The following is a 12,500-nucleotide window of genomic DNA, read 5'->3' on the forward strand; positions in this document are numbered from 1 at the left end:
TGATTTGATTGTACCCTTTTCACTCTAACCTGGCCCAAAATTGCCATCTCTCCATCTTGACTTCTGAGCTGTAACAATAGATTAACCCTAGAATGTGATGCTAGTCATGAAGAAGTGCTATGGAGAGGATGTTGAGCCACAGCCTTGTCCTGTTCTGCCACTGAGCTACGTGAAATAAGTCGCAAAAGGACGCACATTAAGGTCAGGTTAGCGAAAAAGAAATATCGTAGCGATAAAGACAGGCTCGTAATCTCGGAGGCTCCCTAACACCTTTTCCTGAGCGATTTATTTTGTTTATTAAACCTTACAGTACTCTTCTGTGTTACATAAATCCTTCCAACGCCATATTCTGTATAACTAACACATTAAAGGACATGAGCCAGCCAAATCCTAAAAGAAATCGCTAAGGAAGAGGTGTTAGGGGTGCTTACGGGCCTTGCTATTCGCGAGTGGCCGAGTTCCTTCAGATGAAAAATAAACCGCCTATAGATTTTGTTAGGTAAACAGAATAAAATAAAATAAGGAAAATACAAGTAAACACTATTATTGAAAATCCTATAAATTGATTACCTTTATCTTTATATTTATTGATGTGACAAGTTTTTTTTTAATTTATGTGATTGATGTTTTTTTGTCTTTACTTTGTGATTGAAGTGTTTTTTCATTATGTGATCGAAGTGTTTTTTCTATATGTCATTTAAGTGCTTGTTCTTTATGTGACTGAAGTGTTTTTTTATGTTTGTGATTGAAGTGTTTTTTCTTTATTTTTGTGACGTGTTTTTTCTTTATGTGATTGAAGTGTTTGTTTTTTTTCCTCTGTTTATGTGATTGAAGTGTTTTTCCTCTTTATTTCTGTGATTGAAGTGGCTTTTTTCTAAGAGGTATTTTCTTCTCTTTCTTCCAGGTGACAGAGACGGTGGGAGACAGAGGAGGGAGGACACGGGCAGAAGAGAAGACAGAGAGAAGATACAGAAGTGAAGAGGGGAAGAGAAAATATGAGAGTAAGTGTGCGTAGAAAAAGACACAAAATGAACAAATTAAAAAAAAAGCAAAAGATGAAGAACAGACAGACGCTCGTGCAAAGACAGCGACAGACAGAAAGGTAGGAGATAGTGGGGTTAATAGACAGCCACACCGACAGACAGACAGACAGACGAAAAAGAGCAATAAATGAAACAAGCGAAAGATGAGGAACAGACAGACGCTCGTGCAAAAACAGCTGCAGACTGAAAAGTAGGAGATAGTGGGGGTAACAGACAGCCACACCGACAGACAGACAGGCAGAGACAGACAGGTACCCAGTTTGATAGACAGGAGAAAAGGTCAGTTAGAACACAGACAGAGAGGTCATGAGAGACAGAACAACAGGCAGGTAAACAGACAGGAAAACAGACAATATAAATAGTCAATCATACAAACACACGAAGACATACAGACAAACACAGAGACAAGCAAAACACACACACCCACACACACACACACAATCAATTATTCATGCCTTACGTAAATAGGGCAACACCACCACAAAACATACACACACCACACACACACACACACACACACACACACACAATCAATTATTCATGCCTTACGTAAATAGGGCAACACCACCACAAAACACACACACACACACACACACACACACACACACACACACACACACACACAAAATTCACAAAACTATAAAAACGAGAAAAAAAAGCCATCAGATTTTTTTTCACCGTTGATCAGCTTAATCTCTATGAAGGATAATACGCACATGAAAAAAAAAATATATATAAAAATTTTCAACTCAAAAGGCTAAATCTGAATGTCAAAGGTAGAGACTTAAAATTTTTTCTCAACCACTTACAATAGAACAAAAAGGGGCGTTTGGAATTTTAGCAGTTTGCCTCACTTTTTTCTTTTTTGTTTTTGGTTACAGTGGAATTAGGAATACTGAATGGATTACAAAGGACAGTCGGGCATTACAGAAATTACAGTATCATGAATTCTGCGGACATGGGCTCACTGTGTTACAAAATACAGGAAATAGTGGCTTTGGAAGAGGCTACATAAATCCTAACTTTCCGTGAGGGTACAGAAAATTATTGAGTTACAGCAGTACATGAGAGGGTTACAAAGAGGCCCCGTGGAATACAAAAACAAATAAATACATTAAAACTACAGGAAGGCACTGGAAGAAGAATGATCATACTGTTACAGAGAAATAAATAAAAATCTAGCTTTATAACAATACAGAAACCTTTACCTTGGAGTGTGGGTAATTTTATAGTACAAAGAAATAGGTGTCGCAGAGGAATACAGAGTTGTGGTTAAGACTGAGTGATACAGAAAAACGGGCTGAGAATACAGACATGCACGTAAGAGACACAGACTTTGAATTCCTAAATACAGTGTTCATGTTACAAAGAGATGGGTTAATTATGCAAAAATTACCAAAAGAATCATAAGCAAAAAAATCCAGAAATAAGGAAGGATGAAAAAAATTGGAAAAAAGACGTAAGAAATATATATAAAAAAAATGAACAAGTCTTGACAGTATAGCGATCAGGGCAGAACAGCTGAGCACAGATTAAAAAAAAAAGGGGGGAGAGAAGAACACAGAACAGAGAAGAGAAACAAAGAGGAAGGACGGCTAGGCATAGGGGAAAAAAAAAAGAGACAGACTAAGCCTAAATAAAAAAAAAGAGAAAAACGAAGGAAACGGCCTAGAGAAAAGACAAAAAAAAAAAAAGAGGAAGAATAGCTCAGGAAAGGGGAAAAAAAAAATAGAAGAAAAAGAACACAAACCAGAGAAAATAAAACAATAGGAAGAAAAGCTTAGCATAGGAAAAAAAGAAGAGAAAAAGTAGAAAAAAAAACAGGAAGAATTACCACGAAAAAGAAAATATTCATAGTAACAGCCACAACAAAATCTATGACCACTACGATAAAAAATTAATAATAAAATAAAACATAAACAGAAAAACTCCATCACCAAAAAATATCTATACGCAAAAATTAGTCGAACAAGAAAAAATATATAAAAAAAACAGTAAATAATAAAATACTCAGAAAACTTACCTTCTCAGCCAGAAGAAGGGGGGTCACTGAAGAAACGTAGGACAGCGCTGAAAATAGAGGGAAAATAAATCGCACAAGAAAAAAAGCTGAGAAACCTACAGCACACTATCACGCTCATAAAGGCCTGGAAATAACACATCCTAGACGTAAATCATTAATAAATATAAAAAACGAAAAACAAGACAGGAAAAACATAGTAAATAAAAGACAAATGCATATAAAAGACAATTACAAAAACAGCAAAAGGACAAAGTAAAAGACAAGAAAAAAAAGACGAAGTAAAATAGAGTTCAACACAAAAACTAAAAAAGACAAAGCATAAAATAAGGAAAAACAAAACTAAATAAAGACAATCTATATAATTAAATACCAAGAAGGAAAGAAAAAGACAAAGCAAAAACGATAGGTACAAAACAAAAAGGTAAATGATAATCAAATACAAAAATTGAAAAAAGGGAAGACAACACAATCTTACAACCACAGCAATCACTAGTTAATATAAGAATAGAAACAGTAGTGACAATAAACTAAAAATAAAGATAGGAACAGCAAAAGACCCTCGCAAACCCCATATCACAGACAATAAGTGAATAGATAAGTGAATAAATAAATTCCATAAGCCCAGATCACAACAAAAATAAAGAAAGAAAGAAAAATAACTGAAAACTAAGGAAAGTTGAACAGCGAGAGGATCACTTGAAGCAGAGGACGATGGAGATGAACGTGAGAGGATCGACTGCTGTGCCACTGATGCTGTGCTGGATGCTGTTGCTGCTGTTATCTCCTGTCAGCACACGTCCAGGTCAGTGATAGTCTTTTTTTTTTTCATGCTGTATCTCTGTCTCCTTCTGTCTGTCTAAATTCTCTGCTCAGTTCTCAGTACCCCTTCCATGTCTTTCTCTGTGTCCTCTTCTCTCACAATTTTCTGTTCCTCTTCAGTTTATCATCCTATATCTATCTTTCTGTCTATCTATCTCTCTAAAACTTCTATCCTTCTTCAGATTTTCATCCAATATCAATCTTTCTGTCTCTCTATCTCTCTAAAATTTCTATCCCTCTTCAGTTTTTCAGGTTATATTTATCTCTCAGTCTCTTTACGTCTCTCTAAATTCTCTCTCCCTACTCTGTTCTCGATGCCCTTTCTATCTCTGTCTTATTTTCTCTGTCCCCTTATCTCCCTCTAAAATCTCTGTCCCTCTTCAGCTTTTCTTGCTAAATCTATCTTTCTGTCTGTCTCTCTCTCTCTCTCTAAAATTTCTATCTCTTCTCAGTTTTCAATGCCCTCTCCTGCTCTTACTTTGTCTCATTTTCTGTGCCTCAAATCTCTCTCTCTCTCTTCAGTTTTTCATGGTCTATGCCTCTCATACTCTCTCTTTTCTCTCTCTCTCTCTCTCTCTCTCTCTCTCTCTCTCTCTCTCTCTCTCTCAAGACGTTTTCCCTGTTCAGAATTCGTGCCTCTTCTACGTCTCTCTCTCTCTCTCTCTCTCTCTCTCTCTCTCTCTCTCTCTCTCTCTCTCTCACTTTCTCTGCCTCATTCTATTTCAATTCACTCTCCCTGCTCTCTTCTCTGTGCCTTTTTCACCCCTTTCTTTGTCTCATTTCATCATTATCATCATCATCATCATTATCATCAGTCTGAGTCATTCCACTGCAGGACATTTAATCATTTTCTCTCTTCCTCTCTCTTATTTCTGAGTCTCTGTTCATTTCCATCTCTCTCTCTCTCTCTCTCTCTCTCTCTCTCTCTCTCTCTCTCTCTCTCTCTCTCTCTCACACACACACACACAAAAGCACTACACATCCTTCCTCCATTCCCTCATCTCATTAAGATTTCACTTACTTCTTCCTTTTCTTTCATTCACCCTTTTTCGAATCCCCCTTTTCCTCTACCCCTTTCCCTTCCCCCAGTTTTTAAACCCTTAGTTCTCCCTTTTCTATCTACCTTTCTATCTACTTTCTATTTCCTTCATTTCCTTCTCTCCAAAATTCTCTCTTCCTTCTCATATTTTCTTCTTTCCGGACGATGCAATGGTTCCTTTATTCCACTCTCTCTCTCTCTCTCTCTCTCTCTCTCTCTCTCTCTCTCTCTCTCTCTCTCTCTCTCTCTTTCAAAACCATATTTTTTTCTAAACCTACAAACTCTTTTTTTCTCTTCCTTTTTTTCCCCCCCTCTTTGTATGCTGTATTCTTTCCATCCGGTCCCCCTCCCCCCCCTCTCTCTCTCTCTCTCTCTCTCTCTAAGCCGTATGATCTCCACCCCCTGAAAAGCCATCCATTCACCGTATTAATTTTTTTTCGGAGGCTAAAAGACGTAGAACAATACCTCCTCCCGCCCATTTTTTTTTTTTCTGTTTTCAAAGACCACGGTCCTCTTCTCAACTCATTTTTTTTTTTTACCCTCACTTTCATGGAATATATCCTTAACATTCACATTAATTTCCTCTCTCTCTCTCTCTCTCTCTCTCTCTCTCTCTCTCTCTCTCTCTCTCTCTTCTAAATTCATATACTCTCTTTTTCCTTTCCTTTTTCACTTTGTAAGATGTATTCTCTTCCCCCCCCCCTCTCTCTCTCTCTCTCTCTCTCTCTCTCTCTCAACCCCCATCCCCTCCTCTTTTCCCCCCATCTATACAAACCTCCATTCTCTTTCCCCTCCCCTTCCTTTGTTTACAAAAATCAAGTGTATTCTTCCACACTGATTCGCTTTTCTTTCCCTCTCGAAATATAGTCGTGAGAAAGAAAGCGCTCTCTGTAGGATGGTGAGGAAGCAAATCTGAGAGCCAATTTAATACCATACTCTGGCTCTCGTGCTCCTGAGACGGGCACTTGGAGAACCGTAACTGACAAGGATAGCACTAAACCATACGAGACGCAAAGGGCAAAAAAATAATTCATCACAGTGGAGTATTTTTCCCATTATTTTCCAACCCTTTCACAGCCACCCCCCCAAAAGAGATCCAAGCACATTTTATTTACCGATTTATTTATATATATCTCTCATTATTTTGCTGTACAGTCAAGCTCAAAAATATGTTCCCTTTAGTTATACACCATACCAAAAAAAATTATCCCTCGCCTCCCGATTTCTTTATTTTTTTTATTTATATATTTATCTATTTATTTATTTTTTTTGGCCTCTTTCAAAGCCCGATCCTCTCTTCAGTTTTTTTTATATATATATATTTTTTTAGCCCTTCTACCGCTTTACCCATTAAAATTTTTCTCACTCTACTGTATATATTTCTAGTTCAACAATATGCTTCCTTTTAATATTGTTACTATTATTATTATTATTATTATTATTATTATTATTACTACTACGACTACTACTAATACTACTACTACCACTTCTATTATTATTGTCATTATTATTATCATCATTATTATTATTATTATTATTATCATTATTACTATTATTATTATTACTGTTATTATCATTATTATTACTATTATTATTAGTTTTTTTTACCCCATCTAAAGCCCTCCATCCCTACCCTCTTCTCTTTATTTTTCATAGACCTGTTACCAATTATCTACCTTTTTTGGACATTTTTTAAACACTTTCACCCCCAACAATTTTTTCCACTACAGCTCGCTCTCTCTCTCTCTCTCTCTCTCTCTCTCTCTCTCTCTCTCTCTCTCTCTCTCAAACCTACAACCTTTCCCCTCTTCACTCTCTTTTCTTATCTCTTTCAAAGCACCCCATACACATACACCCTCCAAAATTTTTATAAATTTTTTTCTGAGCCAAGTTTTTCCCCTATTATCCTTTTCTCAAATCTCATAATAAGGCTGGGGTCCGAAATCTCCCTAACACCTTTTCCTTAGCGATTTGTTTTTGGATATGGCTGGTTCAAAATCAATTTCTATGATATTTTTGCTGAGTATGGTGACAGTAGGGCGAATTAAGTGGCACAGAGGAGGAGAAAGAGGAGCTGCAAGCAAAATAAATCGCTTAAGAAGAGGTGTTAGGCTGGGGTCCGACGTGAACTCGGGACCTACATCCTGTCCACTTCACCCCTTCTTTCACCCCTTCTTTCACCCCTTCTTTCACCCTTTCTTTCACCCCTTCTTTCACCCCTTCTTTCACCCCTTCTTTCATCCCTTCTTTCAACCCTTCTTTCATCCCTTCTTTCACCCCTTCTTTCATCCCTTCTTTCACCCTTCTTTCACCCCTTCTTTCATCCCTTCTTTCACCCCTTCATTCACCCCTTCATCCCTTCTTTCATCCCTTCTTTCATCCCTTCTTTCATCCCTTCATTCACCCCTTCATCCCTTCTTTCATCCCTTCTTTCATCCCTTCTTTCACCCCTTCATCCCTTCTTTCATCCCTTCTTTCACCCCCTCTTTCATCCCTTCTTTCACCCCTTCTTTCATCCCTTCTTTCACCCCTTCTTTCACCCCTTCTTTCATCCCTTCTTTCACCCCTTCTTTCACCCCTTCTGTCACCCCTTCTTTCACCCCCCAATCCCATACTCCTCCCCCCCAATACCACTTTTTCCCATCCCCTTTCCTGACCAGTTCACTTTAGTTACCAACAACAATTTTTCCCGCTCCACTACACCCTATCGAGTGGAAAGAGAGAGAGAGAGAGAGAGAGAGAGAGAGAGAGAGAGAGAGAGAGAGAGAGAGAGAGAGAGAGACAGACAGACAGACAGACAGACAGAGGGGGGGGGAAGGTGCCACGTCTATTTTTTTACGTTTTCAAGTCCTGTATTTTTTTTTTTTTTTTTTTTTTGAGAGAGAGAGAGAGAGAGAGAGAGAGAGATCACTTCCGTTTTTCTCCTTTTTCAAGTTCTGTATTTCTTCCTTTTCTTTTTTTCTGTTTCCTTCAAAGGCCTTCCACGTCATTAATTTCCCTTTTTTACATCTCTCAAAGCGGGTGTTGGAGAGGGGACGCCTTCCCGTGGTGGCACCGATATAACCAGGCGGCTCCACTGCCTGGTTATACAAACGTCTGTCGATTTCCCTCCCTATCCACCAAAAGGAGGATGGTGGACTGCAAGAGGAGGGGGAACTTAAGCCTGCAGTCCAGTGTGTGTGTGTGTGTGTGTGTGTGTGTGTGTGTGTGTGTGTGTGTGTGTGTGTGTGTGTGTGTGTGTGTGTGTGTGTGTGTGTGTGTGTGTGTGCCTACTACACTATCACCTCCATTATCATCACACATCAGCTCTCCTTTACTACCTCATCTCCAATAACTTACAAGCTCCTTTATTACTCATCTCCCTTACTCATTTCCCTCGTAATTTAGTCCTTCAGATCCACACTTTCCCCCCATATCCTCTCCTCACACCCTTTCACTCCACATCCTTTCCACAGCACTTCTTCGTGACTAGCGCCTTATTCTAGTGTTACTCTCTCTTTACAACCCAGCTGTCAATATGGAGGGGTGGAAAATTTAGGCCATGTTAAAGTGAAAGGGGTATAGCTATTCCCTCTTGCTTGCCAACGCTTACCCACTTTTCCATATCAATTCCTTTTTAGTCTTTGTAGTCTTTCCTTTTCTGTCGTTTCTAAGACCCATATTAAGGTTAAGGAAGCTCCCTGACACCTTTTCCTTAGCGATTTGTTTTCCACACCTCACCTTACTGCTGTCTTGTATGCTGTTGCTATCTTTTAAAACCAACATGCAAGACATAAATAACACACAAGGGATACATGAATGAGCTGTAAGGAAGAATAAACTGCTATGGGAAATGTGTTAAGGTGGGCCTATAAGATCAAACAGTACCTCATTCTACTCCTTAAAATCCTAAGCTACTCCCCTCAAGGTTATTTTCTTCTTCTGTTATTTCTTTTTTTCTTTTTTCTTTTTTCCACCGCCCTACTGCAGTGCCATGTTCAACGATGCGCATACCCTTGTTTGTTTGTTTTTATCCTACGTGGACCATAGCCTAAATCGAGCGCTCTCTCTCTCTCTCTCTCTCTCTCTCTCTCTTACTCTCTCTCTCACTCGGCGCCTTAATACCGTAAGAGGTGGCCACAGACAAATCACCTTCACGTCGCCCTTTCCTTTTGGCTGCTCTTGTTCCAACTCACACACCCCTCTCTCATGTATCTCTCAATTTCTCTATCTCATACCTGGTCTCCCCCTCCTCCTCTCCCTCTCCAATTCACACATCCCTCTTATATATCTCTCCACTCCTCCATCTCATACTTGGTCTCCCCGTCCTCCTCTCCCCTTCCAACTCACTCACCTACACTCTCCACTCTACCCTCGTTATTCACCTATTCAAAGCTTATATCCAGCCCCCCTCACCTATTCTCTTCAATCCCTCTAAAACACATACCCTATCCCCTCTACCCCTGTATTTCCCAACCATCTGTCCAATACCCCTAGCCCTTTTTTCTGTCCCACTGCACGCAATTAAGTTCAATAACGCATACACATCCTTCTCCATTATTCCCTCTAAAAGACCTTATATGTCCCTTTATTACTCTTTATTTTACCTCTTTCCCCTCTTACTTGACCCCTCGTAAAGTCTTCCTCTATTCTCTCAACCCCTTCTCCCATCCGGTTCATTCCATTCACTGTCCTTAATATTATTTCCATTCCACTACTCATGCCAATATTATATAGCACATACCATTCCTTAGTCTTGTTTTTACTCATTTTCCTCTTATTTTAACTTCTCAAAATCTATCTCATTCCCCCATACGCTTTTTCCCGTCCCTTCCACACCATCCACAACCTCCACATACTTCTCCTGTCCCACTACAAACTCATATTCAACATCCCATACCATTTTCTTTTTATTTAAACCCTTCCCATCCCTTCATCTTGTTTTAATCTCTCTAAAATCCACACATCTCCTCTCTTTACCCCTTAACTTTCTAATTTACCTCTCTCATTGACGTATATTCTCCCATGTCCCCATTTCCACCAACCCTTTCACGCCCCCACCTCACTACCACCAATCATTTTTCCTGCCCCACTGAACACTACCAGGTTTAGCGAGCCATGTCTGCTTTTTTTTTTAATTTCTTTTTATCCCGTCTGCGACCTTCAATGGACCAGTCTGCCTTCCTTTTACACACATTCAGAAATTATATACTATTCTCTTCACCTGTTCTCCTCTATCCCTCCCAGAATCTTACTCTATCCTCTTCTACTTCTTTTTCTATCCATCCCTTCACGTCTCACTTCCCTCCCCTGTTCTCTTCTACTTCCCTCAAAATCCTATTCTATCCTCCCTTCTTCCTTTTCTATCCATCCCTTTCACATCCTATTTCCTTCATCTGTTCTCCTCTATCCCTCTCAAAATCCTACTCTATCCTCTCCTACTCCTTTTTCTATCCATCCTTTTTACACACTACTCCCTTCTCTTATTCTCCTCTCCCTTTCTCTCAAAGCCACACCCCTACTCTATCCCATATTCTTTTCTATCCATCGATTTCACATCCTATTCACATCTCCTTTTCTCTACCCCCTCTCTCAAAGCCACACCCCTACTCTATCCCCTCTTTTTTCCATCCCATTCACACTATCCCCAATCATTTTTTTCCATCCCACTGCACACCATCATGTCCAACACCGCGTGCCCACTCGTCCCTTACACACTCCGGGACTCTGCCACTGGTGCGTTTACTGGGATATATGCACCAATCACAGGCGGGGGGAATGTATGGGGGGGGGTAGCATTCATATCACCTAGTGGGGCGAAGATGGGGTGAGGGAGGGGGAGGGAAAGGGGAGAGGATGGGGATGGACAGGGATGGGGAGGGAAAGGGGAGAGGATGAGGAGGGAGAGGGGTAGGGAGTGAATGTATAGGAAGGTAACATTAATTGCAGCTAATGGGGTGATGATGGTGAAAGGGACGGGGAGAGGATGGGAAGAGAAAGGGGAGGGGTTCGGGAGGGAAACGGAAGAGGATGGGGAAGGAGAGGGGTTGGGAGAGAATGTATAGGAAGGTGACATTAATTGCAGCAAGTGGGAGAGGGAATGGGAGAGGATGGGAAGAGCAAGTGGAGAGGATGGGGAGGGAGAGGGGTTGGGAGAGAATGTATGAAAAGTTAAAACTCATACCTAGAAGTGGAGTGAGGATGGGGAGGCAGAGGGGGGAGGACAGGAAGGGGAGAAGAAGGGGATGATGCAAAGGAGAGGAATTTGATAGGGAAAGGAGGAGTCAAAGAGGAAGGAGATAGGAAGGGAGAGAGGATGGGGAAAGGGATGGGATGGGAGGGACAGGTAGGGATTATGTACAGGGAGGTGACTGTGCGGAGAGGGAAGGCAAGGATAGGGAACAGCAGGACAAGATGAGGCTAGACACAGAAACAGAATGAAGAGGTGAGGGAATAAGTAGGCGACACTACATCAAGGGAGTGGATGATGATCGCCACCACTTACCACAGGGGGAAAGAGGTAGGGGGAGAAAAGGGAGGGGGTGTATTTAGAGGGGAGGATGGTGAGGGGAGTACTGGGAAGAGGGAGAGGAGTCAGAATGGATTAGATTAGGTGAAGGGAGGTAGGGTACGTTTGTTGCCTCTCTCTCTCTCTCTCTCTCTCTCTCTCTCTCTCATCTGTTAAAACTCTTTCACCCCGACTCGCATTCATTTCCTAACATGATGCTCTCTCTCTCTCTCTCTCTCTCTCTCTCTCTCTCTGAAGCCCACATTAATTTTCAAACATCATAAATTACTTCTCATGTTTTTTAGAGCACTTACACTCAGGACCAACGGAGATTACCTAACACCAGCTTTGTTGCGATTCATTCTGTACATTCCACTTCAGTATCACCTTCTACGAGTATGTAAGTTTTCCAAATTATTTCCATACAAACACAATAAAATAAAAGAAAAAATTGTTGTTGTGAAAAAGTAAAATAAATCGCTAAGGAAAAGGTGTTTGTGTCCTCTGGTCACCTAGAATATTTATACCCCTTTCACTCAAACTTGGTCTAAATTTTCCCATCTCTCCACGTTGACTGCTGAATTGTAACCAGACATTAGAATATGATGCTAGTCACGAAGAAGTGCTGTGGAAACGATGAGGAGTTCCAGTATAAGCTAAAAAAAAGGACGAAGATCTAGGCCAAGTTAGAGTGAAAAGCGTATATGATGCTAGTCACGAAGAAGTGACTTACTCCCCTCTCCCCCTTCCCCCCCCTACCCGTCTTCCCTCTCTCCTTTACTCCCTGTCTCTCCCGCCCTCCCTGACTGAAGAGCTTGGTTACCTCTCTCTCTCTCTCTCTTTCTCTCTCTCTCTCTCTCTCTCTCTCTCTCTCTCTCTCTCTCTCCCCACCTTTCCTGCTCTCTTCCTCCATTCTTCCTAGCTTTTCAACTCTCCTACCTTCCCTCCCTAAGGCCTCCTTTCCCTCCCTCCCTGCATCCATCCTTCCTAGCGTTTCATCCAGCGTACCTTCCCTCCGTATGCTCTCATCTCCCTCGCTTCCTCCCTCCCTCCCTGTTGTTCGGCGTGGCTACCTCCTCCCTCTTCCTT

General features: G+C 40.9%; 1 protein-coding gene across 1 annotated transcript in view; it reads left to right on the forward strand.

The window, feature by feature from the left end:
• Nucleotides 1-3,777: 3,777 nt before the first annotated feature.
• LOC145402554 (uncharacterized) overlaps nt 3,778-12,500 on the forward strand; it is a 67,901-nt gene continuing 59,178 nt past the window's right edge. The window contains exon 1 of the mRNA XM_080274559.1: nt 3,778-3,868. Coding sequence (XP_080130685.1) covers nt 3,778-3,868 — 91 coding nt within the window. The remainder of the gene's footprint in view (nt 3,869-12,500) is intronic.

Source organism: Coenobita brevimanus, chromosome 58 (assembly GCF_032717465.1).
Source record: "Coenobita brevimanus isolate Jiangsu-jjx chromosome 58, ASM3271746v2, whole genome shotgun sequence".
Classification (NCBI taxonomy): Eukaryota; Metazoa; Arthropoda; class Malacostraca; order Decapoda; family Coenobitidae; genus Coenobita; species Coenobita brevimanus.